Below are 23,907 nucleotides of genomic sequence, written 5' to 3' on the forward strand. Positions count from 1 at the left end.
CGGGTGCAGGAGGACCGGCTGGGGGGGGAAGGGTGAGGGAGCGGGCGGGAGAGAGAGAGAAGGGGGCGGCCAGGGCTGCCACGCGGCCACTCCCGCTGTGCCGCCTCCTGCCGCCTGCCGCGAGGGCTCTGCTCCAGTCGGCGGGGAGTGAAGGAAGAGGACTGCCCTGCAGGGCGCTCTGGTTCTCCGCGTTGCCGCCCCCTACAGGGCGGCCAGAGCGGAACAAGAACAAAAAAATAATAATAATAAAAGCGGCTGTGCCGCCCTAGGATTAGGCAGAATGCCGCCTCCAACAATCTGCCGCCCCAAGCACCAGCTTGCTCAGCTGGTGCCTGGAGCCAGCCCTGTTGAAGAGTCAAGGGCCTTGCTTTCATGCAAAGCGCCACGTATGCAGAGTCCCCTATGCTGTTGGAAGAAATAATCTACACATGGATATTCTGTCAACCAGACTATAGATATGCGTACCCCTCTGGGGGTAAGAGCCAAAATCTAGTATACCTGTGTGACCTCTGAGTATCCATGGAAATTGCAAGTTATTTACAAATGTCCAAATTCAATTTAAAATTTTTCCAGCTTCAGCAGCATGAAAGCCTGCAAAAGACTGCTGTTGTCAGTGTCATTTTATGGACAGAAAAAGAACAGTTAATCATTGAGAAAGTGAAGACAACATTGTTCAAAGCAATGGCATCATTACAGTCACATTAAGATGGTGACAGCTCCAAATGTTACCATAAACTCTAATGGTTCCATTAAGAGTTCCATCAAATGGTACCATAAACACCATTGGGACCATTGTTAAAATGGATATTCTGTGCTTTAATTAATGTATTCATGATGTGACAGGTCTTAGCAGCTTATACTGGAGTGGAGCCACCAGTCTATAACATCAATAGAATTTTGTCTACTTCAAAGAAATCATAACGAAGTACTGTGCAATTTAAGGTACCTAAATTGAAACAGTAATGTTAAAACATTAGTGAAACAGGCTGAAGTCATGTGTACAGTTTCTTCTCTTAGGGTACTACACTGTTAGCAACCCAAACAATATCACAACAACAGGTACAGAACTGCCAATGGTAAACACTCTGGTTAGAAGTAACGGAAGAGGAGAAGGACCTAGGGGTTCTTGTAGACCGCAGGATGACTATGAGTCGACAATGTGACGTGGCGGTGAAAAAAGCCAATGCTGTCTTGGGATGCATTAGGCGAGGTATATCTAGTAGGGATAAGGAGGTCCTGCTTCCGTTGTACAAGGCGCTGGTGAGACCTCATTTGGAGTACTGTGTGCAGTTCTGGTCTCCCATGTTTAAAAAAGATGAACTCAAACTGGAACGGGTGCAGAGAAGGGCCACTAGGATGATCAGAGGAATGGAAAAGCTGTCGTACGAAAGGAGACTAGAGGAGCTTGGGTTGTTTAGTCTGACAAAGCGAAGGCTGAGAGGGGATATGATTGCTATCTTTAAATATATTAGAGGGATTAATACAAGGGAGGGAGAAAAATTATTCCAGCTTAGTACTAACGTGGATACCAGAACGAATGGATACAAACTGGCCGTGGGGAAGTTCAGACTTGAAATTAGACGAAGGTTTCTGATCGTCAGAGGGGTGAAATATTGGAACGGCCTACCGAGGGAAACGGTGGGGGCGACGGACCTGTCTGGTTTTAAGATAAAGTTAGATAAGTTTATGGAGGGAATGGTTTAATGGTAAAACATAGTAGTCAAGGAAAGCCAAGCAATGGTGGGTAAATAGTATAATGGCTACGGGGTCGGGCTGGAGACTCTTGCCTATATGCTCGGGGTCTTACTGATTGCCACATTTGGGGTCGGGAAGGAATTTTCCTCCAGGGCGGATTGGCTGAGCCTCTGGAGGTTTTTCGCCTTCCTCCGCAGCATGGGGCAGGGATCTCTAGCAGGAGGGTCTCTGCCGATTACAGTCACTAAAAACAGGATTGGGGACTTCAACAGCAGAGTCCAGGGAAGGGGTGGGGACGGTTTTGTGGCCTGCAGCATGCAGGGGGTCAGACCAGATGATCATAATGGTCCCTTCTGACCTTAAAGTCTATGAGTCTATGAGTCTATGTGATTAAAATAATAATTAATAGAGATCTCCTGTAACTGGAAGGGACCTTGAAAGGTCATCAAGTCCAGCCCCCTGCCTTCACTAGCAGGACCAAATACTGATTTTACCCCAGACTCCTAAGTGGCCTCCTTAAGGATTGAACTCATAACCCTGGGTTTAGCAGGCCAATGCTCAAACCCCTGAGCTATCCCCTTAAATGTATAGTTAGGCACCTGAATAAGGTGCCTGATTTTCAGAAACACCCACAGCTCCTACAGACTTCAGTGGGAGCTGGGGATGTTCAACTTGTCTAAAAATCAAGCCGCTTTTTAGGTGCCTACATATACATTGAAGTGCCTAACTTTATAGTTTGAAATGGAGGCTTCAAAAAATTAAAAATGTCTGACCCCTGGACTGATGATATATAGAGCCAGAGAGAGAGAGAGAACTATTCTACATAAGTCCTACCTCTCTATATAAAACATACCTCCTATACACTAACAGATTTTTAGAATTACTATTGTGTGTTTCAAAAATGTCAGCTAAAGACAAACATATAATTCAAGCTTTTTCTTAGTGACACATGCTTCCTACCTTGAGCAATTCTAGGCTGTTGAGATGAAAAATATTCTCATATATTTTCATTTTTAGGATTTTGTTCACAATATATATGTGAGTTAGCACAGCAGGTCATGAAGCACATATAATTTTGTCATGAAAAATGGGGATGGATGAGGAGGATGTCTCTGAGCCACCTTTATGCTGCTCCAATCCTGGATCTGCCAAGAGCTGAAACCATCCCCAGTGTAATTTATGGTCGAAGAGCTCTTCTAAATTGTACTAGATGGGACAGTTCCATAGCAACTATTCTGCCAGACCAGGATCTACAAGAGCACTGTGAGCTCTAGTCCCATGTTCACCTGCCCTCAACAGACCCCCTCCCTACTCCCAACATACCACCTACACTTGTGGGGAGAGTAAAACAGCTACATCATCTTTACAACACCCGAGGCTTCCCCTATATAAGGGGATTCTCAGCTGCCCCTTTAAGGCAGTTTTCCAGCTTGCACAGCACAAAGCAACTAGAACAGGGGCCAAAAATCTAGCCCTATAATTGCCACTTCACTTTTTCCTGAACAATTCAAAGTACCGACGGACTAAGAGCTAGCAAAATATAAAGCCCCTCAAAAGTTCCTTTTATAACAACAACAACTTTTCTTTTGCATTACTAACCTCTGATGAAAGCCATCCATAGTAACACTCTTGGCTCTACTGCCAAGTATAGCAAGTGTTGTAAAACCTCTTCAGTTGATGATATGGTATAATATTGGAACTGGGAACCCAATCTTAGCTATAAATAAGAAGCCCGGTTTTGTAACTGAAGCTGAAAACTACAGAATAGATACTTTAGAGTCCAATAAAAGGAAAAGTACTTTATGCCTATATCTGTACTACTTGAGTGTAAGGTATACAATTTAATCATCTATCTCAGTTCACTTGGGTGGGAGTGAAAACACTCATAAATAGTACTTATGGGCTACTTATATAGAGTCCATGTGAGATGAACCCTGGTCATGGCATATAACTTCAGGGAACAGATTATCCCACAGAAAGCTCCTGTGTATGAGTTTAGATTCTTTCCCCCCATGAATACTGTACAAAGCATCAAATACAATATGTTTGCATCAATTTAGGGATAAACATTATAAATGGATTTCAGATCTGGAAGACAATCAGTCCCAGCATTTTAGAATTATGTTCACAAGTACACATACACTTTTGCACAGTCTTGGATGGGGTAAATGTATGTAGAGGATTTTTTTTTTAAATGTGGATATTATAAAAGTCCTAAAACTTATAGTCATGTTTTACATCTGCTTTCTCATATCTGAAAACTCTGATTCCATTCAATAATGGTGGCAAGAAAATTGGTTTGCTATAATTTAGTTATTAATATTCAAATATAAAGTGTCATTCCATATGACAGAGAATTAAAGCAATTCCTTTATTGTGCTTTAGAATTTAAGTTCTGATTTTGGTTGTTTTCGTTAACAGATTATTTTTCTTCCATACAGTGGCATAGACTACATTAAGAGGGTTCCAGGAGATAAATGTGACTAAGCAGCAGGAGCTAATTAAATAGGACAATGGGTAACCTTTTCTGAGTATGATTGGAGACTCAACCGATTTAATTGCTAAACTAATTGATCATTAGACACAGTATAGAATCAGGCACCTAGGTGCAAGTGAGATATCTGTTGTATTTTAGGTAGTTTAATGATTTTGGAGACCCCAACGAGCAATAATAAGTGCTATTTTGGGTGTACAGAGTGCTGCTTATTTTTCTGCTAAACAAATAAAAGTTCTTTTGTACATCTAAAATGACTACTGAAGGTGTTTACAGTCTTTTGGTATTCAAGGCCATTAGATCCCTTGCCCTAGGAAAAAAATAACTTGGCAATTAAACAGTCGAATATATTGCTTGTAAACTGGTAAGTTTAGTTTTATACCCTCCCTGCATTCATTTTACAGAATGAATAAAAAACGGTTGCATGGCGTGAAAAAGCTACATTAACAATTCATTGCACAAAACAGTTTTCAGACAAAAAGGAGGAAAACTATTCAAGCACATTAGTGGAAAGAGCCAGTTGGCTTTATTTGTTGTTGAAATGTTTTATAAAGCAACTGCAAGAAGAAAAACTGTACTGAAAAATTGATTGAGGGCCAAAAATATTAATATACTGGAACATAGTGAACTTTTTGCAAGCTGTAAATATTTTCTCAGGTTCCCACATATAACCATAAAGCATGTTGAGTCCTTTCTTTCTCAAACCTTCCAGTAAAAGTTTGCAGTCCATGATAAATAACAGCTACAAAAAACAAAATAAATATAAAAAAAAATATTTTGGAAAGTCATTGTGTTTGTCAAAAGGCCTACATATTTCCCATTACAGATATCATAAGTAAGATCCTTTTTATATTTACCAAAACTATCTAGGAATTGGAAGATAGTGAGTTAAAAAATTCAGGAAATAAGAACTAAGATCCATCATTGCAGATACTGATTGGCTAGCTTTCTGGACCTTGGACATATTAGCAAGTTGATTCCTACCAAGATAATAAACAGCATCCGGGAAAGATCTTATTACAAATTGAATAAAATTTAAAATATCATTCTTGTAAAAATTCTTAACTGTGGTACAAACTTGCATGTTCAGATTTAAACCAAGTCTAACAGTTAGAATATGGGAGAGTATTTTACTATTTGCTTTCTATTAAAAAGAAGCTGATTTAGATTCAATAAAACCTCAAATTTACGGAAGCACCGCTATTTGTGACAAGGCTCACTAAAGCCCCAGATGATATGTCAGCTTTCCATCAGATTAATTCAAATATATTTTATAAGCAAGAAAGAACAATGAAGTTGTAAACAAATTTTAGCACATTCTTAAAATAAAAGATGAAGATATTCTTACGAATATCTCCCTTTCCAACCTTCTAAACCAGTTCCACTCTTTCTCCTCAGCAACTATACACGGGAAATGCAATATTAAGAGGAAATTATGAAAAATTGCTACCACAATGGATGTGGCTACTTGGTTTCTATACAACATTCCCACAGATATCACCTATTCTAAATATTAGGGGAAGTTAGTAATCTCACACATCATTGCATGGTAACTATTGGCAACTATTAACTTTTTAAAACTGCTGTTTATTTCCTCTCCCTGAGTATAGGTTGCATTTATTAATGTTGAATATCAATCCCCATTGTCTGCAGACTCAACTGCTCTTTCCAACTCATGTTGTAGTTTGATTATGTCTTCTTTACTCCCCCTACATACCCCAAATTTTGGTGTGGTCTGCAAACTTGATTATGTTTGAATATAAAACACTGGACAAATATAAGAAGCAGCTACCAAGGGTGCAGAAGAGGTGTTCATTTGTTATTAGTTTCATTAGTTTAAAATATCCTCTGGAAAGCAGGCTACAACTAACAGAAAATAACCTTTCATATATACTAATGCACTGATCTTGCAAACTGCTCCACATGGGCAGATTCCAGCATCTGTGAGGCAACGGCTCCATATAGTTCTACCTATACAGACAGAGATGCCGCGCAAAGTAAAATAAGCAGCTTCAAAGACCAGTTTGAGAACTCCTGCACTAGACAGGATCGTTGTACACAGGTCCAGCAAAACCAGGAACTAAATCCAAGCAGAATCCATCTTAAAAAAAGATATGTTTACATATTGTTTGCAACAACCTTATTCTAATAGCAACTGCAGAAATTCATTCTCAGCCTGTAATTTGCCCATCTACTTTACATACATTTAGTTACTCTTTCTTCTTTATAGTTGCAACCACGTATTTTAATATACCTGGTTTCTGGACCTATCTTCACCCTACAAAAACATGGCACTATTTCACAGTCTATTATTTTGTATAACAAATCATGAAAGAAGGACTGTAGTAAACTTTATGTACATAAAAGAATGTATCTTACTGTGCAACATTTTAAAAGTGAGCTTCAAAGAAAAAAAGGGGGGGAGAGTTGTTTGTTTTTTTGTTTGGTTGGTTTTTTTGCTGCTTCTTCTACAGGAGCCAGAAAGGTGGTGTTCATAGCTACTTATTTTTTAAAGTTTCTTTTTCTGCCTTTTTTTTTTTTAAACTTAGAAATATCATCACCAAATATGCTCTTCCCTGGTTTTGCTGAAGGACTCATTGGATGACTTGGTAATGGAGACTGAGAGTTTTTTAGCCTTTATCTCAAGGACCTATGTTACTGGATCCTTTAAAAAAGTGACCTTTTATCTCAGGTGTTTTCATTAAATAGTTATTAACAAAATAAGTGAAAAACAGAGGTGTAAATTGTCTGAATGAAACCCCTTTCCCCCACAGATGATTTGGTTTCACTTCCTTGGTACTAATTCTCTAATCATTACAATTTTCCATGGTGGACTTTCTAATGTAAACAAGGAATGGTGGGAAACCTTCAAAATCAAAACCAATCCTTACTGGACTTCTTCACACATAATAAAGAAGCAAAAAAGCCACATTTGCCCCCTCACCCTTAAAATTCCTCTTCTACTATTTTTGCTCTGTCCCTCATTTTTGTTTTTGCCACTCTTCACAAAGACGAGCACATTTTAGGGCTTGGAGGGGGGGCTGAGAAGAAAAACACCATCTGTAAAATAACAAACACTTCAAATTACAACTCTGTTAATAAGAGTGTTGGGGAGCAGGGGGAGGGAAGAATAACAACAAGAATGGTCATCAGAATAAATAATCAGGCCATTGAACCTGGGAAAACACCCTATCAGATTACACCTTGACAATGTACTGATGCATCAAATTCCATTTGTCAAATGAAAATAATTAGCAAATCTAATAGTTGCATGCAGGACGCTTGCACAACCAAAGGCTTTCTAAAAACTAGCTGGATCATGAAGGACACCTGTTTATGTTGCTATTCAGAAAGCACCACAATTAAGTAGTAATAATCCCGGTGTTCCTTAATTGCATTGTTTTGCAGAGCTGTGTCAGGGGTCACTGTGTTTTGGGGAGGTGGGTGGCGGTGGTGTACCTGCCAACAGTGAAAAGCTATATACACCACCAGGACAATAGATTGCATTAGCTGGATTGTAAATTCTTTGGGGCAGGGCTCACCTTTTGGTTCTGTGTTTGCACAGCACAATAGGGTCTTTATCCGTGACAGGGGTTCCTAGATCCCACTGCAATATAAATAATAATAAATAAAAAATCATGCCCATACATTTTTGTTCCCTTTGAAATACATAAAGGATGGAGATAGAGCAGATAGTCAATATTCTGGGGAAATTAAAACGGAAGGCTGGCATGTGCTAAAAATGATTTTGGGATTTAGGGTGGTAATGTGGGTCTTGAGGGGGTAATGACTAACAGTGATTACGGTTGGTGGTTCAGGCTTCTTTTGGGAAGGCACTGAGCCCTATCAGTCGTTTGGGGGCATTGAAGGGGGCGTGGTTCTCAATGGTTTCTGGAATAGGAAGGCAAAGTTTTAGAGTGGTTTTCTGTGGGGACTGCAGGCTTTCCGGCTTTGGGGCTATGAGTTTCAGTGGTGTGTGGGCTTGGGGTGGCTTTTTGTGGGGGTTATAGCTTTCGGTGACTCCCGGGCTGCGACCTGAGGTTTTGGAAATGCTGTTCTCTCTCAGCAACCTCTGGACTTGGAGGGCTATTGCTTGGTAACTGGGGGTAGGACACTGTGTGTTGAGGAGGGAAGATACTGAGCTGGATTTGGGAGTGATCAGAGTGTGGGGGGTCAGAAGAGGTGCTGAGGAGCTGGGTTAGGGCTGGGTGCTGCAGGAGGAGGGAAGCTGCTGAGATGTATTGGGGATCACAGCTATGGGCTGGGGTCCTGGGGAAAGGGGAGATCCAAGCAGCAGGCTCTGGGGGGCTCGTTACAGGGAGAGGCAGCGGTAGCCTGGGAACCGGGTGCCAGGCCTTAGTCACTCCTCCCTGGAGCCTGAACATGCCGCCGTCTCCTAGCAACGCCTGAGATGGCAAAGGGCAGGGCCAGGCTGGCTCAGTCCCAGGCATCAGGCTGTACCGGAGCCGCTGGAGGGCTCAGCCCAACCTCTAGGGGGGCGCTAGTGGGGGCAGGGGTGAGCCATGGCACAGAGAAGCACCAACCCCACCCAGCAATTCAACTTTGTGGCTCAGGATAACATCTGGTAAGGTCCCCCCACTCCTCTCACTCTGACTCGCCCCCTCCAAGTCACTACTGAATCTCCTGCCCCCCATCCCAATCCTCATTCTGGCTCGCGTCCCCCCCCTCAGGTCGCAACCCAAAAATCCTCCCCCACTCCCTCGCTCCAACTCCCCCCACCCTGGGTCACCACCCGAATCTCCTCCCCCAACCCCTTGCTTTGACCCCCCCTCCTGGGTCTCTACCCCAATCTCCCCCCTCCACTGCGATCTCCAACCCCCTCTTTCCAACTCCAAAGCCCCATCCCCTAAACTTCTCCTCTCACCCTGTGGCCTGTATACCAGCCTCAATTCTAGACACAACCCCCTCCCCGCAGAAGAAGCCCACCCCAACGCACACACACCCTACCACATGGCTCACCCCATCCCACATGGCTCCTGGCCCCAATCCTGCAGACACAGTTCTGGTACCCATGCCTCCCCTCCTGCAGCCTCAAACACATTGCACACCTTTCCCCCTCTCATGCCCATTCCCAGGACCTTATCCTAATGACCTTCCCTATCCCAATCCTCATTTCTTCCCATCACTGAATCCACTGACCTCGGGGCTCTCTGGTTTCCTGATAAATACTTATTTATCTAAATGGCCTATTATATATAGCACTGCCTTTGTTAATATTCCCTTCCTTCTCTCTCTATTTTCCCTCATCTCTGAATATATATGACAGATTTTGCCTGATAAGTGTTATACCGTGTAAAACTCTTGAAAAGCTTTGATGTCTCTGTGAAATTAAATACCTGTTTTAATTTTAAAAAAACCGTAGCAAGTACACTCCTGAACAGAAAAGCTAAGCTGATGAGACATGAATATGAGGTGGGCTACATATGCGTTTCATTCATCAATACACTCCACAGTCATTGGTATGATTCTTGTTACACCCATTTTTCTCATGTATATGTGCGTGATGTGGAGTGGCAGGTACCAATAGTAATTGGGAAAAATAGCAAGTAAAGTCCTTTTTCTTAAGGTAAGAAAAAAATAGATGAATAATCAACAAGAAGTGTAGTAAATGCAATTCTGAGCAGAGTTTTTGCTTAAAGTCTAAGCAATGGTCATAGTTATTTTGGTGTGTGTTTATTAAATTAGTTTATCTGTAGTTCATTCTTAACAGGTATATTTGGTTAATTGAGACATATGAAATATGAAATCAGGTCTGTTCTCATTGACAGGTTCATAGAGTCATTTTTTCCATGGATTACTGGCCACTACTGTAACAAAATCTGCCAGTGTTATTGAGTCAGGATTCCCAAATGATTATGTTTCTGAGACTTCATCTGAGCATGAATTCTAAACATGAATCTAATTTAGCAGGGGACATATTCAGTCTTACTTTTCTCTGATAAGATCCTTGGCTGAGACTTCTTGAGCCTTAAATTTTTAATACAGATACTTCTGGTTTAAGTTGGGGGGACTACAACTTAATAATTTACATTTCTCATCATCCTAAATTGTGTTTTGTGACTTTAGAATTTTTATTTTAATGATAGCTGGGAAAGAGTTTTCAAACATAATTTCTGTCTGCTTCAGGAAATACCACGTTGAAACTGAGTTTGAGGCTGCAAAGAAATGGTCCATCAAATGGGGATTTTTAACAACACCTTTTGAGGAGGTAAAACTAAATTTGATGTAGTATGTGTATGAAATGTACTTGACTAGTATACCCAGAATAGCTAGGTACAACTTTCAGTTAAGATGTCCCAGTTTAGAATCATTATTATTGAAAGCCAAGCTGTAACAGGGTGCACACCATGCCCCTCTGGTTCAGCCCTTCTCTCCCTCTCCTCAGGGGGACTTCAGGTTGGTGCAACACCCATGCTCTTTATTTGTGATCAAGTCCCCACCACCAGTTCCCAACTATATCCAGCCTTTTTACAGCAGTTTAGCCTACCACAGACCTGGCCAGCAACAGACTGGGTTGGGTTGGGTCGGGTCCGATCCGATCCGATCCGGGCCCGTCTCTGCCCTCTCCTCTCCTCTCCCTTCCTGCCAGCCTTATAGCTCCTGCTAACGAGGCTGGCAGCCGTGGTCAGTTATCAAACAAGCATCAGGCTATCTACCCAGCCCCAATCCAATCCCCCTAATTGGGTGAAATAGCAGGACTTGACTAAGGTCTCTCTAGCAGCAAAATATATTTCTTCAAAGAATCTTGGTCTTCTTTTGCAGACAACATGAATGGAGCATATAAGTGTAGATAAGCACTGATAACTTGGAGCCCTATTTGTAGGAGTACTAACAAATGGGGTTCTTTTAAGGTGATAGTTCCAGTTTCTTTCAGAATAAAATATGACAAGTTGTACTTTGTATGTTGCACATATTCTAATATTCCTCTTGATGCACATCACTCTCGGTGGTGCTGACCAGAACTAGATGCACTGACAGGAGAATATTTCCCCTTTGTTTGTCTATGAGATGCTTTTAAAATGGAAGGAGGGCAAGGATTTAGCTAATTTAATTTTTAGTAAGGAATTTTACCATGTGCTAAAATAATCTCTACTGAAATAGGGTTAATGTTGCTACTGAATTTAATGGCAAACCTCCCACTGGTTTAAATGGGAAGAGGTTCATGGCCTGTATATTTAAACATTACAGGATGCAGATTAAGTGACTCATATTTTACTGAATTTAATTGACTATCTGATACGATCTTCTCTGTGAGACTAGTTTCTGCATAAGATTTCCTGTATTGAATGTCTTGAAAGAATGATTAAGTGCACCTAAAACAAATTGTAACAAATGTGAACACAAGCAGCAATAACAGAAAGGGGCTGCAGCGTTGCAAGTTTATATATTATGATCCAATGGTTAGGGCATGGATTGGATGGCATGTGGATTCTGTTCCCAACTCTGCCACTGATTTGTGTGACTTTGGACAAGACTCTTAATCTCTTTGGGTCAGATTTTCAAAGGTACTTAGACTCTTAGAGATGCAAATAAATGCCTAATGGGATTTTCAAAAGTGCCTAAGAAGGATAGGTGCCTAAGTCCTATTGTCCATCTACATCGTTAGGTGCCTATGTACCTTTGAAAATCTGGCCCTCTGGGCTTCAGTATCCCTTCTTTACAAACAGGGTAAATTACATTTTGTACAGCACTTGGAGATTTACAGATGAAAAGCACGATATAAGCTTTAACCAATATGTTTAATGCCATATACTACTATTCGCTGTATATTGCAAATGTATTTGGCACTTTTATTACGAATTTTTAGTTTATTGTCACACAAAACAAATGTGCAGGTGTCTTCGATTCAGTGAAGTAAGAGAGAGTTGAGGGTGCTCAGCAAAATTCAGCCTGTCTTCAATTCAGAATTAAAGCCCTTTCTGAAACTGAAAAGTGCATTAGAACAGCTTCCAAAGCTGTATAATAAATAGTCCTGTATTGGGGGCCAAGAACACAGTGCACAGATACCATAGTGATGGGAATGGTTTAGAGATCAGCTATTAAAATGCTAGGACAACACATTTCTTAGCCTGAAGTGTTAATTTTTGATTAATGTTGATATTCTATTTTTAGTTGATAAAAGACGAAAGGAAAGAACCCACTAAGCCTAAGATAGAGCTTCCAGAACATTTACAAATCCGACGTGTAACACCAGTGGAAAAATATATTAAGGTTAGACAATAGAGTTAAAAATGGCAATATAGGTTAAATCGGTCTTAAGCAGCCACCCAAGTGCTAAAAGTCAGTCACCTAGTAGAGGTGGGTCTTCCACTAAAGGTCAGACTAAGTTGTATTGGAAACCTCAGGGATACTTTAAAGGGTTCACTTAAGCCAGGGAATTTCTCTTTAGATGTGGTTGTTACTATGGGTTTCTGTGTAACATAAGGTTTATATAGTATCAGATCAGTCATCTAATGTGGCGAGGAGGGGGAGTAGTATTTATAAGGTGCTCTGTGGAATCCCCTCTCCCCCTCCATCTCTCAATGATTTCAAGATTTATCATAACCCATTTTTAAGAGCCATTTTTCAACTTCAACATTGTAAAAGCAAATCCTTACTCTGTCTTTATTGAAACAAATCATTTTTTTCTGGATTTTATTTATTTTAAGCCCTCTTAGTGGCACAAATTAGATTTTCTTGCTACTCCTACTGGGCTATATTCTAACTGATGATTCAGCAATTTGGTTTTATAGCAGGTCGTTACTACTCATATTCCTGAATGCCAGTGGGAGTTGTACACACACCTGTTTCTGACAGTGGAACCTGGCACATTGTTTAATTCATAATTGTACAGTGTTTGTACGTCAAGTGGATGTCCCCACCCAGGCAATCTTCTGCTCAGTAGCCAAAAGAGCAGCATGTAGCCACAAAACAAAGCAAAAATAAAAGCACATGAGAAGGGGAAGATTAAAAGGCAGAAGAGAACAGAAGAGAAAATGGGCAGAATAAAATTGGTGGCAATGGTGCCAACCTGTAATGTGAGAAGACTCTCACTCATCCTTTTCAAGGGGGCACCAACGGAAGACATTTGGGAGCTGCTAGGTTAATAGATAGTAGAATTTAGAGAGACCCCCGGGGCTTCAAAAGGATTACTTGTGTGCATAAGGATTGAAAGCCCCATAAGCCCCAATCCTACAAAGACATCCACCACCACGGACCCTTATTTCACCCCACTGAACTGACCAGAACTGTGCTGGAGTAAAAGATCGCATGGGCAGATTTCTTTAAGTCAGGGCCTTATATCATCATTTCCTTGGGAGAGCGCTCCTGTTTCATATATCTATAAAGGAACTATGAATACCTGTCTCTCTATCAGTACTACTACAGAATCTGCTGTAACATTGCATCAGTGTCTGTAACTATGAAGTGAATTCTTCTTCCTCCTTTGGCCTGGTTATTGTAGCCTTTTCCTTATAGCAGTAGATCCATTGATCACTGGTGGTCTGCTGAGAGCTGACTTGTGACATGGTATTGGCTGTTCTTGGTTCCTGCTGTTGGCTCATATTAAAGAAGCCAACAATACATTCAATTTCTTAATATTTCTCTTCCATGTAAGCAATTAAGTAACTGCTAATTGCCAGTGAGCAGGATACTCAGTCAGAAACAGGTGGTGAGCTGGGGGTCATGCGATTGCCAATGGGAGGGGAGGTTAGTCCATGAGACAATATCTCTATTGAGATGCGTACCATATTATGGAAGAAAGTAACATTAGAAACCCCACTTCTTGGTGGAAAAAAAATTCTTTTTAAAGGATTTACAAAAATAATAAGCCACAAAGCTGCTATCAAAATCAAAATAACTGAAAATTAAAGAAAAAGTTAGTGCAGAATGTTAGAATTGAAAAAGTGCCACCCTTTCTGCTGTTAGAGCTTCACATTCTTAAATCGTGTTGTAAGTCCAAATATTCAAGTCAGAGCCAAGCTTACCTATGTCTGCACTTTTAGGGTATGTCTACACAGCAGCTGGAAGATGTGAAGCTCGGTTAGACGCACTCTCACAGGCTCTGCTTGAGCTAGTGCACAAAAAATAACTGTGGCCATAGCAGCATGATTGGCGGCTCGGGCGAGCTGTCCGAGTACATATCTTGGATGGGGTTATACCCAGGCAGCTAGCCTGAGCTGCCACCCATGCCGCTGTGACCATATTGCTTCTTTTAGCGTGCTAGCTCGAGCAGAGCTAGTGCACATGCAGCTACCTGAGCTGTGAATGACACTTCTTAGCTGCAGTGTGGACCTACCCTTAATTTGTAGGCACAAGTAATTGCACCTGCACCTGTCTTGTGCATTCAACGTGTGTATTACAAATTCGGCAGTTGGTCACTCAGTTGTAAGATTAGCATGTGCAGCCAATGGTGTGTGCACAGAAACAGAGGCCAAGGCTTCAGATTTGACCTTTGCCAAGGAGAGCAAGAATTAGTTTGGGATCTATGCAGCAGTTCATCCTTTTACATGAAGATCCATATTCATGGTTTCTAAATCGGTGATTTGAAATGATCCCATTTGCTCTCTCTCATGGCAATGCACAGTAATGACATGTCCGTTCCTTTGGCTGGGTTAGACATGCAATCCCCTTGCCTTCTCGTCCCCTTCTCTTTCCTGCAAATAGAGGTGGGACATTGTTTTCGCCATTATCCTGCTCAGTGGGTGGCGTTTATGGCAATAGAAAATCATCTCTTCAAAGGACGTGCTCCACCTAAATATCAAAAACATTTTTCAGTCTTGGCCAAGGAACAAAGCAAAACAACTCTGGCAAAAGAATAAACTGAAACATGGTTCTCTCCCTGTGTATTTCTCTACTGAGTAAGTCCCCAGATGTTAAAGTGGTACAACAGAGAGCACTTCTAATGTGCCTTAGTAGGCTGATTCAGCCAAAGTAAGCAGCGCAGTCAGTGATCGGAGAATGCTGGCTTTTGTTTTGTTTCCTTCTTACTGATTAACTTGATGCAGAACCATCTTTTATGCTAGAAACAGACTTTAAAGGATAAGTAGTTCTCGGTGCAAGAGCCAGCTTCAGTAATAGCTTCAGCGTTTGGCCTTAGAACTATTATTTCTTTGCTATGTTACATCCAATTTGGTACCAAAATGTCTGCTTCCCTTGTTTAGAAATGTTACCTACCCAGAGATTATTTTAATATTTGATAGTTGGGAAACAATTAAAGCATTGGCTTAAATTTTGCTTCTAACAGTGAAAACCAAACAAAGGCTCTAGTAATTTATTAAACAAAGATAATGATGAGACGCTATAATCTAAAATATATTAAACACTTAAGTCTTTCCTGCCAAATTAAGTTAAGGCTAATTTTCATACTCTTCTTTTTGCTTAAGGTGCCTTTCAATAGTCGAGAAAACTTGAAAAATCAGATGTATGTTGATAAAAACTGAGGATTGGATGGCAAATGGAATGCTTTCCTTTTAACTTCTGATTACCTCTTGTTTATTACCTTTGGAACTAGCTTATTTTCTTCCATACACACTGATTTAGGCATTGCAATAATTTTTAAGCCTGTTGGTCAAAAAAATCCCAATTGCTTAACCAGAACCTCTTAATATTTTCCATTGCTATTAAAAATATTTTCAACATAGCTTGCTGTAGAATGGGCCCCCAAAATATTCTAGATGCTTTTTAATGATGACCTCTGTATTATGGGCTCAATCCGGTAGGGTGCTAGTCAACTCTTGGAAGTTGAAGGTTATTCAGCACTATGCAGGATGGCACAGCATATAATTGGCACTACTTTAAAGACAGAATTCATTTAAACTTTGAAGTAGTATTAGCATTCATCAATTAAAAAAATTGTCCATTCCATCAACACTAGAATACAAAAGAGCATGTTGCATGGCAGTACAATAGAAATGGACAAGAAATATACTTAATTCTATTTATTTACTCTTATTTCAGGTCTACCCATCTCCTCCAATCCCTAAAACAACTCAAGGATTTATTGGCTGGAGATCATCTGTGCCAGGACTGGAACTTGAACGTTATTATCAGATCAGAAGCTGCAAAGGTGCCTTTCACAAGGATCTGAAGTGGCCTGATGAACCCTCTGATTGACATTAAGAAATAATGAATAGGCATATTGAGCCATTTTTTCTTAATCTAAGTTAATATTCAGTAGAACAAATGTCAGATTTGCATAAATTGATATTAGAGGATAAATGTTTGTGCATAATGTCAGGAATATATTAGGTGAGAGGTATATGTGAGCAATGTAGCATGTCAGTTATTACTGTTTTATTGAAGTCTACTGTATACATACTGTTAGTGCACATTTTGGAATGTTTTATCCAGGAAAGCAGCTCTAATTTAAACACCTTATATTCTGCAATAAGTTTTCCTGTAAAAGAATCTTAGGAAGATTATTTAAGTAGCACTCTTCTAATTGTCTGCATTACAACTCATCTGTAACTGTGCTGGTGAGTCAGATGTGTAACTAAGCCATAAATTACTAAATACATTGTATATTGCATTGTGTATGCTTTATAGGTAGTTTGTGTAATGAACACATTTGTGTTATTTAGTGGATCCCTGTTGAGCTGCCTGATCAGTATAAATAGTTCCCATAGATTCTATTTATCTACATGCAAGCAGGTTGCTTTCAAGATCAGTTATTTTAGTATCAGAACCACTTAGATGAATGATCAAAAAGGTATCCATATGTACACTGGTGATCATTTAACTGTATATAATATTACAATAATTTCTCAAGCAATTGAATTAGAGTAATTATATTAAAATAATTTACATAATCTAGAGTTGGTCAGAGACTCAGAAATAGTTTGTTGAAAAAGCTGACAAAAGCAACAAAGTTGGCAAAATACAAGTAATTGTATTGCATTCAAACACCTCCAAAGCCATCCAGCAATGTACAAAACATGTAAATTTTACAGAAGCAAACACAATGCCTCGTGTTTCAACCAAAACCAAACAAAAAAACCCTCACACTAATTTTTCAGAAACATTGTGGGTTTGAAAAAAGAAAGAAAAACAAAAAATCATACAAACCCGTTAGCATTGCCTATAGGTCACTGAGTAACCCACTGAACAGCCGTCAGGTTACAGAACGACTCACTCTTTGATTGAAAATGCTTGTCACATGACGTTTAGAGAGCTTATAGAGTGCACCCTGTGTCCCACTTATCAAACAGGCACATTAGTCTCACAGTTGCATAGCTGAGTGCAATATAACATGCACAGGTTTAAAATTAAAAGCACTTTGCTACTGCACATAAATTAGGCCTGAATGCAAACCAGAATGAGGTTTCTCTGCCTCACCTGATACATTTGAGGGTCTGATCCACCTGACATTAAAATCAATGGAAAGATTCCTATTCCTATTGAGTTTACTGGGCATTGGTACTGAGTTCTTTCAGTGGGTCTCAAATAATTATGTGCAAACTGGTCCCTCTCATCTGTGCTGAGAAATCACTGGCTTCTAACAGGTACCCGTTTCCTCTTGCTGTTGGTACAAAGGACTTTATAATAATCATTGTGGTGTTACCAAATGTGGGGATCAGGGACCAGTCTCACTTGTTTGGGTTTACATTTGGGGACAAATGAGCTGCTGTACTGTTTAAGGTGGAAAAACTTATGTCATACCAGTCTGGCTATTATAGCATGGCTTCTTTATTTCTGAAATCAGTCGCCTGTATCTGAGCCGTGCACCAGTGCAAGTCACACTTTACACTGGTGCAGTGTGGAATCAACATTATGATTTGCCCTGTGCAGCTACAGTGGTTTAGCTATCCCAGTGAAAACGAGCTGTTGTTGCAGGGTTCAGTCCTGTTTTACCGTGTTAACACTTCAATACACGCCACCTAGCTGAAAGTCCATTAAAGGACCATTACAAAATGAGGAATAATTGGGTAGGCAATAGTACTGCAGAAAAGGATCTAGAGGCGATAGTGGCTCACACATTGAATAGGAACCAACAATGTGATGCAGTTGCAAAAAAGGCTAATATAATTCTGGGGTGTATTAACCAAAGTGTCAGCTGTAAGACACAGGAGGCAATTGTCCAGCTCTACACGGCACTGTTGAGGCCTCGGCTGGAGTAATGTGTCGGGTTTGGGGTACCACACTTTAGGAAAGATGTGGATAAATTGGAAAAAAAAGTCCAGAGGAGGGCAAAATAAGTGATAAAAGGTTTAATAACTCCAACCTATTTATTTAGCATGTGCATAGTCGTCTAGCCAAGCGATGGCATCTTCAGTGGTGTGATGCAGTTCTTCTAAGCCACCACTGAACCTAGGCAGCAGGCATTCACTGACAATGTGCGTCATAGTCTGTGTTGTGCTGCGGCTGCACAAAGGGCTGTCACGAAGACCCCGGTGATACTGGTTGGCTGCACATAGACCTTGCCCGGTCCGGAACCTGTTCAACAGGGACCATTGGTGACGGGGCAGGTCAAAACCAGGCAGGGAAATTGTGGGGTCAGTGACGAGGGACTGGTTGGGGATTATAACAGATATCCATTCCTCTCGCCAGAGTGTTTCCATCCTAACATCCTGGCATGGCAGATGAGTCCGTAATGGCCGACATGACAGCAGACATGCAGCTGGTGGTTTAAAAAGGTCATTGTGCAGCGGCAGGCTTGAGTTGTCACGTACTTTCTCCAGTAACTTTCCAGTGGCAACCTCTCGTCTGATATGAAGAGCAATATTGCTCAGAACTGGAAGCCATGGGAGTGGAGTCAGATGCAGGGTGCCAGAGATGATACGCGACCTATGAGGAAAGGTTAAAAAACTGGGCATGTTTAGTCTTGAAAAAAAAAAACCTGATGGTGGACCCGATAACAATCTTCAACTATGTTAAGAGCTGCTATAAAGAAGCCGGTGATCAATTGTTCTCCATGTCCATTAAGGGTAAGACATGAAGTAAGGGATTTAATCTGAAGCATGGGAGATTTAGGTTAGATATTAGGAACAACGTTCTAACTGTAAGAATAGTTAAGTAATGGAATAGGCTTCCAAAAGAGGTGTGGAATCCCCATCATTGGAGGTTTTGAAGAACAAATTGGACAAACAACAGTCAGGGATGGTCTAGGTTTACTTGGTCCTGCCTTAGCACAGGGGGCTTGACTTTATGACCACTTGAGGTCCCTTTCCAGCCCTATATTTTTATGATTATTTTGAATTTACAGCCATTTGCAGGTTGTTTAACTTGTGAAGATATTTGAAATTAAAGGAAGATTTAAAAAATCCCAGAAATTAACAGGTGACTTCTCCCTACCTCAAAAATCCTCTATCTGTAGTATTGCTATCAAAACTCCAGTGCATCCTGCAGCTGTCAATACCTACTTCTTGAGTCAGCAACAACCCGCTGGCACAAATGGCAGTAGGTCAGCTGTTAGTGAGTTGTTGTTTTTCTTCCCAAGAAGTGACTCATGATGATCAACAGCCCATCTATTTTTTTACTTTAACATCCCACTCCAAATGCCCACAAAAGAACATTTGACTTTCTCCATATTCTTTACAAATAATGGAGAGGTGACTCACATCCTTTGGAAAGATTACCCAAAGAATGAGAACCCATATCAGAAATCACCCCACAGACAATTTACTTTAGAACCAGAGTAAAGGAGTAATTTAAAATCAGACTCTGGAAAGTATCTGAAGTTTCAAGTTTGCTACAAACAACACAGCGTTAAACAGAAAACACAGTGCTCAGTGAACAGATAGGGCCATACTAGAAGTCAGTGTTTTTGATCAATGTCTTCCTTCCTTCCTTGCCAGAGCTGTGTTTATATTGCTGTCAGGAAGGTGGCCCATTTTGATTATATTTAACAAATTTTCCATTAAATGGTTCTCAGACTTATTTTAAAGGCAAGTGTAAACTGACCCTTGAATTCCAATCTGGTTTCAGATAAATGCTTGTGCTGCAGAGGAACCTGTAATTTAATAGCTGAAAAGGCACATAAAATTCAGAGAGCACTATTTTAAATGCCAGCGTAGATGGAGCCAAACAAAGGAGAGACAACACTGTTGAGATTGTATTTTGAATTTTTTTTAATACTGACTGACTCGAGAAGAACCAGAAATGGCACCCTGTATCCTGTGGGTGATTTGTATAAAATGTGGTTCAGCTCCAAACAACTCCTGGGTTTTTATTTTGCAAAACCAAAACAAGACTGACAACATTTTACAAACCCAAAATAATTCCCAGCTTGCCAATCTGCAACTGTAAATTGCTGGTGTTTATAACTGATACCTGAAAACTAACTCAAGACCAAGAATAAGTATTTGTGTTCTACTTTGCTTCGGTTAAGAGGCCTTTTGATGGTAACCTAACTGTAAGGCTATGATTTAGTCACGGGTATTTTTACTAAAAGTCATGGACAGGTCATGGGCAATAAACAAAAATTCACAGCCCGTGGCCTGTCCATGACTTATACTATAAATATCCCTGACTAAATCTTGGGGGAGGGATCACTGCTGGGGTAGGGGGTGCCCCGGGGGGCTGCTACTGCGCAGGTGTCTGGGGGGGGCCGCTGCTGGGGGAGGTGCTCTGGGGGGCTGCCCCGGGACCACTGCCGGGGGCCGGCGAGCAGCGGCAGCTCTGGACACCCTGGGACCACTGCTGGGGGCCGCCAAGCAGTGGCTGCTTTGGCCGCCCCCGGGACCGCTGCTCAGGCAGTCCCAGGACCCAGTCGCAACGGCCCCGGCTCCTGCGTTCCCTGGCTCCAGGGTTGCTCCAGCAGTGGTTGGTGTGGCTGGCTGAGGGGCTGCCTGAGCGGCTGGCTGAGGAGCCACTCCAGCAGTGGCCGGTGTGACTGTCCCTGAGACCACTTGAGCAGCTGGCCCCTGAAGCCAGCTGCTTGCGCAGCCCTGGGGTCAGCCACACTGGCTGCCGCAGAAGTCACAGAGTTCGCAGAAAGTCACAGAATCCGTGACCTCCATGATCTCCGTGACAAACACGGAGCCCTACCTAACAGTGATGTTCAAATACTCGTACGCAGGATCTGAATCACTTCATCTAATCTGAATTAATCATTACTTGATCCACAAATCAGCGGAGATTTTTTTTTGTTTAATTAAACTTTTGAAAAAATCATTTTGTATTGCTCTGATTGTATCTACTTTCCCAAGATTCCTCTTTTGCCTTTTCTGTATTTAATACAATTTCTTTTGTAACTGTACTAGAGAGAACTGTCCAGTCAACTGCTCCAACCATGAGTGCAAATGGACAACGTAGAAGTACTAAATTACCTTGTACTGTTTCAAACTTGACATATAATCTATGAAAATTAACATCTTTTTTGGAGTCCAACAGGGCACATAAATGTCACTGCACACTGTAAAATAGCACACCATTTTGAAGGTCAGTACAGTATTAGTAAACTCAATGTACACATTAGTGGAATATCAAGACAATGAACTCCCCGATTTTTAAACGATTAAACTCAAAAATGAAGCAAAAGGCAAGACAGCTGTAATTCTGTTTGTACAGCTTTTACATACATAGTTCTGCATGAGTCAAAGCTTGAATGTACACAAAAATTACAACAGAGGGTCCCGTGGCATCTTTGAGACTAACAGAAGTATTGGGAGCATAAGCTTTCGTGGGTAAGAACCTCACTTCTTCAGAAACAACTCCTGGGTTTTTATTTTGCAAAACCAAAACAAGAAGTGTTTCTGAAGAAGTGAGGTTCTTACCCACGAAAGCTTATGCTCCTAATACTTCTGTTAGTCTCAAAGGTGCCAAAGGACCCTCTGTTGCTTTTTACAGATTCAGACTAACACGGCTACCCCTCTGATACTTGACAAAAATTACAGTTTGCTAATTTTTAAGCCCAAAATTGCACTTGAGTATATAAAAATCTGCTATTTTTCAATTAAAGTTTCATTGAGTAATGTGTTTCTCAAAACCTTTGACTAACACAAATAGAGTTAAATAATCTCATTAGCCAAGGAATATATATTAGCGGTTCCCTAGTTTTCTAACATTTTCACAGACCATTGAAGCCATCCTGTCCTTTAAACATTGCTTGTAGACAAGGTTCTTACGCGTTAATAGCAGTATTCTTAAGCAGGGAAATAGATGCATTTTTTAAAAAATGCGTGTACAAAAGTCTTGTTTATGTGTACAGTCAGCATGAGCTTAAAGTGCCTAAATCCAACATATAAGTGCCACCGAGATCCTCAAAACACCTCATTCAGCTGCAACCTGATCCTGGAGGCACCTCCAAAGCTTCCATCACTGGGCATGCGCAAAGCTGCCTAAGTCTAAGACACCGCCAACCTGCTCAGCACCCTAGCTCACGCTCTAAGCTCTGGTAGGGTTTTCAAACCAGGCATTTCTCCAACTATCTCAGACAAAAGGACAGCCAGGAATTTTCTGGGAAGGGGCCTGTCCAGTTATGCCCAATACACCAGCAGTTTGACCACTCACCTAGTTTGAATCTCCATTCTGTGTGATTTGGAGCAGGGACCTGGACCTGACTTTCCTACATCCCAGGGACTGCCCTAACCCCTGGGCTATCAAGTCAATCTCTCTTTGCATCTCTCTTCCCCCTGCCCCCAACCCATGAATTATTTCATACAAAGTGAAATGGCTTCTACGGGAAATATGGAGGGTATGTCTACATTTGAGCTGGGAGAGGTGATTCCCAACTTGCACAGACATACCTGTACTAGCTCTGCTTGAGCTAGCACCTAAAAATAGCACTGTGTCCGTGGCAACAGAGGCGGCTGCTGCTTAGCCTAGCCATCCTGAGTACAATCCCACCTACCCCCGGGTATGTACTCTATAGGCACACTCGAGCTACCGTGGACACACTGCTACTTTGTGTGGTAGCTCAAGCAGAACTAGCATGGGTCCATATATGCAAGCTGGGTATAACACCTCCCAGTTCAAATACAGACATACCCAGAAACTCAACCCAGAATACCCTGGTAGCTAGAGCATTCTCTTGCAATGTGGTAGATCTGGTCCGTGCTCCACAGCAGATAGAGCAGGGATTTAAGAACAGGTCTCCCATATCCCAGATGGGTGCCCAAACCACTGGATATTGGCCATAATGGGGCGAGGGGGGGAGGCAGGTGTCTGTTTTCACAAGAAAGGACTGACCTGATTTAGGAGCCTAACTCCAACAGAGGGTTCATAGCTGGGAATCTCAAGCAGAGAAAGGTGCCTCCCTCCAGCCCATAATTAAACACTTAACTGCCTTGGAGGGCTTAGGCCCCATCCCTCTCCTGGGTATTTCCTACTGGCTAGTTTAAGAGGTGCCTCCATCAGCTTGTTGGCTTCAGTGAATCCCTTTCTTAGGCGCCTAATTTTCCTGGTACAATGCACAAGGAGCCTTAACTCTGAGCTTTAAATTCCATGGGGCAGCAGGATACCTAAGAGTTAAGGTATAACAAAGCAAAGAGCCCTTTGTGGCTCTATGCCGATGACTAGTTATGCAAACTAAACACTCATGCACACTTGGCAGACCCCTATTGTTTACCCACACAGTTACTTGAACGCCTTGCACAAACTGGGTGCGCGCTTGCCACTTGCACATATCTTTTGTGGTATATAATTGGCCATGCAACATTTTGCATATAAGGGTTTCAGCTACAATTTACCATACAATACTCCTATTAACATCGAATTAACTTGTCCACAAGCAACAGTTACTTTATTTACAGGCCAACGAAATTAGGTCACAAAAACTT

The 23,907-nt window shown here is 41.3% G+C and overlaps 1 protein-coding gene across 1 annotated transcript; it reads left to right on the forward strand.

Moving 5' to 3' along the window:
- Window positions 1-10,194: 10,194 nt before the first annotated feature.
- CIMIP1 (ciliary microtubule inner protein 1) lies at window positions 10,195-16,715 on the forward strand. Its single transcript, XM_005305828.3, has 3 exons — window positions 10,195-10,418; window positions 12,323-12,421; window positions 16,148-16,715. The coding sequence occupies exons 1-3, from the start codon at window positions 10,290-10,292 to the stop codon at window positions 16,301-16,303; spliced, it is 384 nt and encodes a 127-aa protein (XP_005305885.3). The 5' UTR covers window positions 10,195-10,289; the 3' UTR covers window positions 16,304-16,715.
- The last annotated feature ends 7,192 nt before the right edge of the window (window positions 16,716-23,907 follow it).

The sequence above is a fragment of the Chrysemys picta genome, chromosome 13, assembly GCF_011386835.1.
Source record: "Chrysemys picta bellii isolate R12L10 chromosome 13, ASM1138683v2, whole genome shotgun sequence".
Taxonomy (NCBI): domain Eukaryota; kingdom Metazoa; phylum Chordata; order Testudines; family Emydidae; genus Chrysemys; species Chrysemys picta.

Excerpts from the sequence above, each read along its gene's own strand:
- CIMIP1 (XM_005305828.3), top strand. The coding sequence starts at position 10,290 with ATGATAGCTGGGAAAGAGTTTTCAAACATAATTTCTGTCTGCTTCAGG. Across the intron at positions 10,419-12,322 it reads TAACAACACCTTTTGAGGAG|TTGATAAAAGACGAAAGGAA; the intron begins GTAAAACTAAAT and ends TTCTATTTTTAG. Across the intron at positions 12,422-16,147 it reads CAGTGGAAAAATATATTAAG|GTCTACCCATCTCCTCCAAT; the intron begins GTTAGACAATAG and ends CTCTTATTTCAG.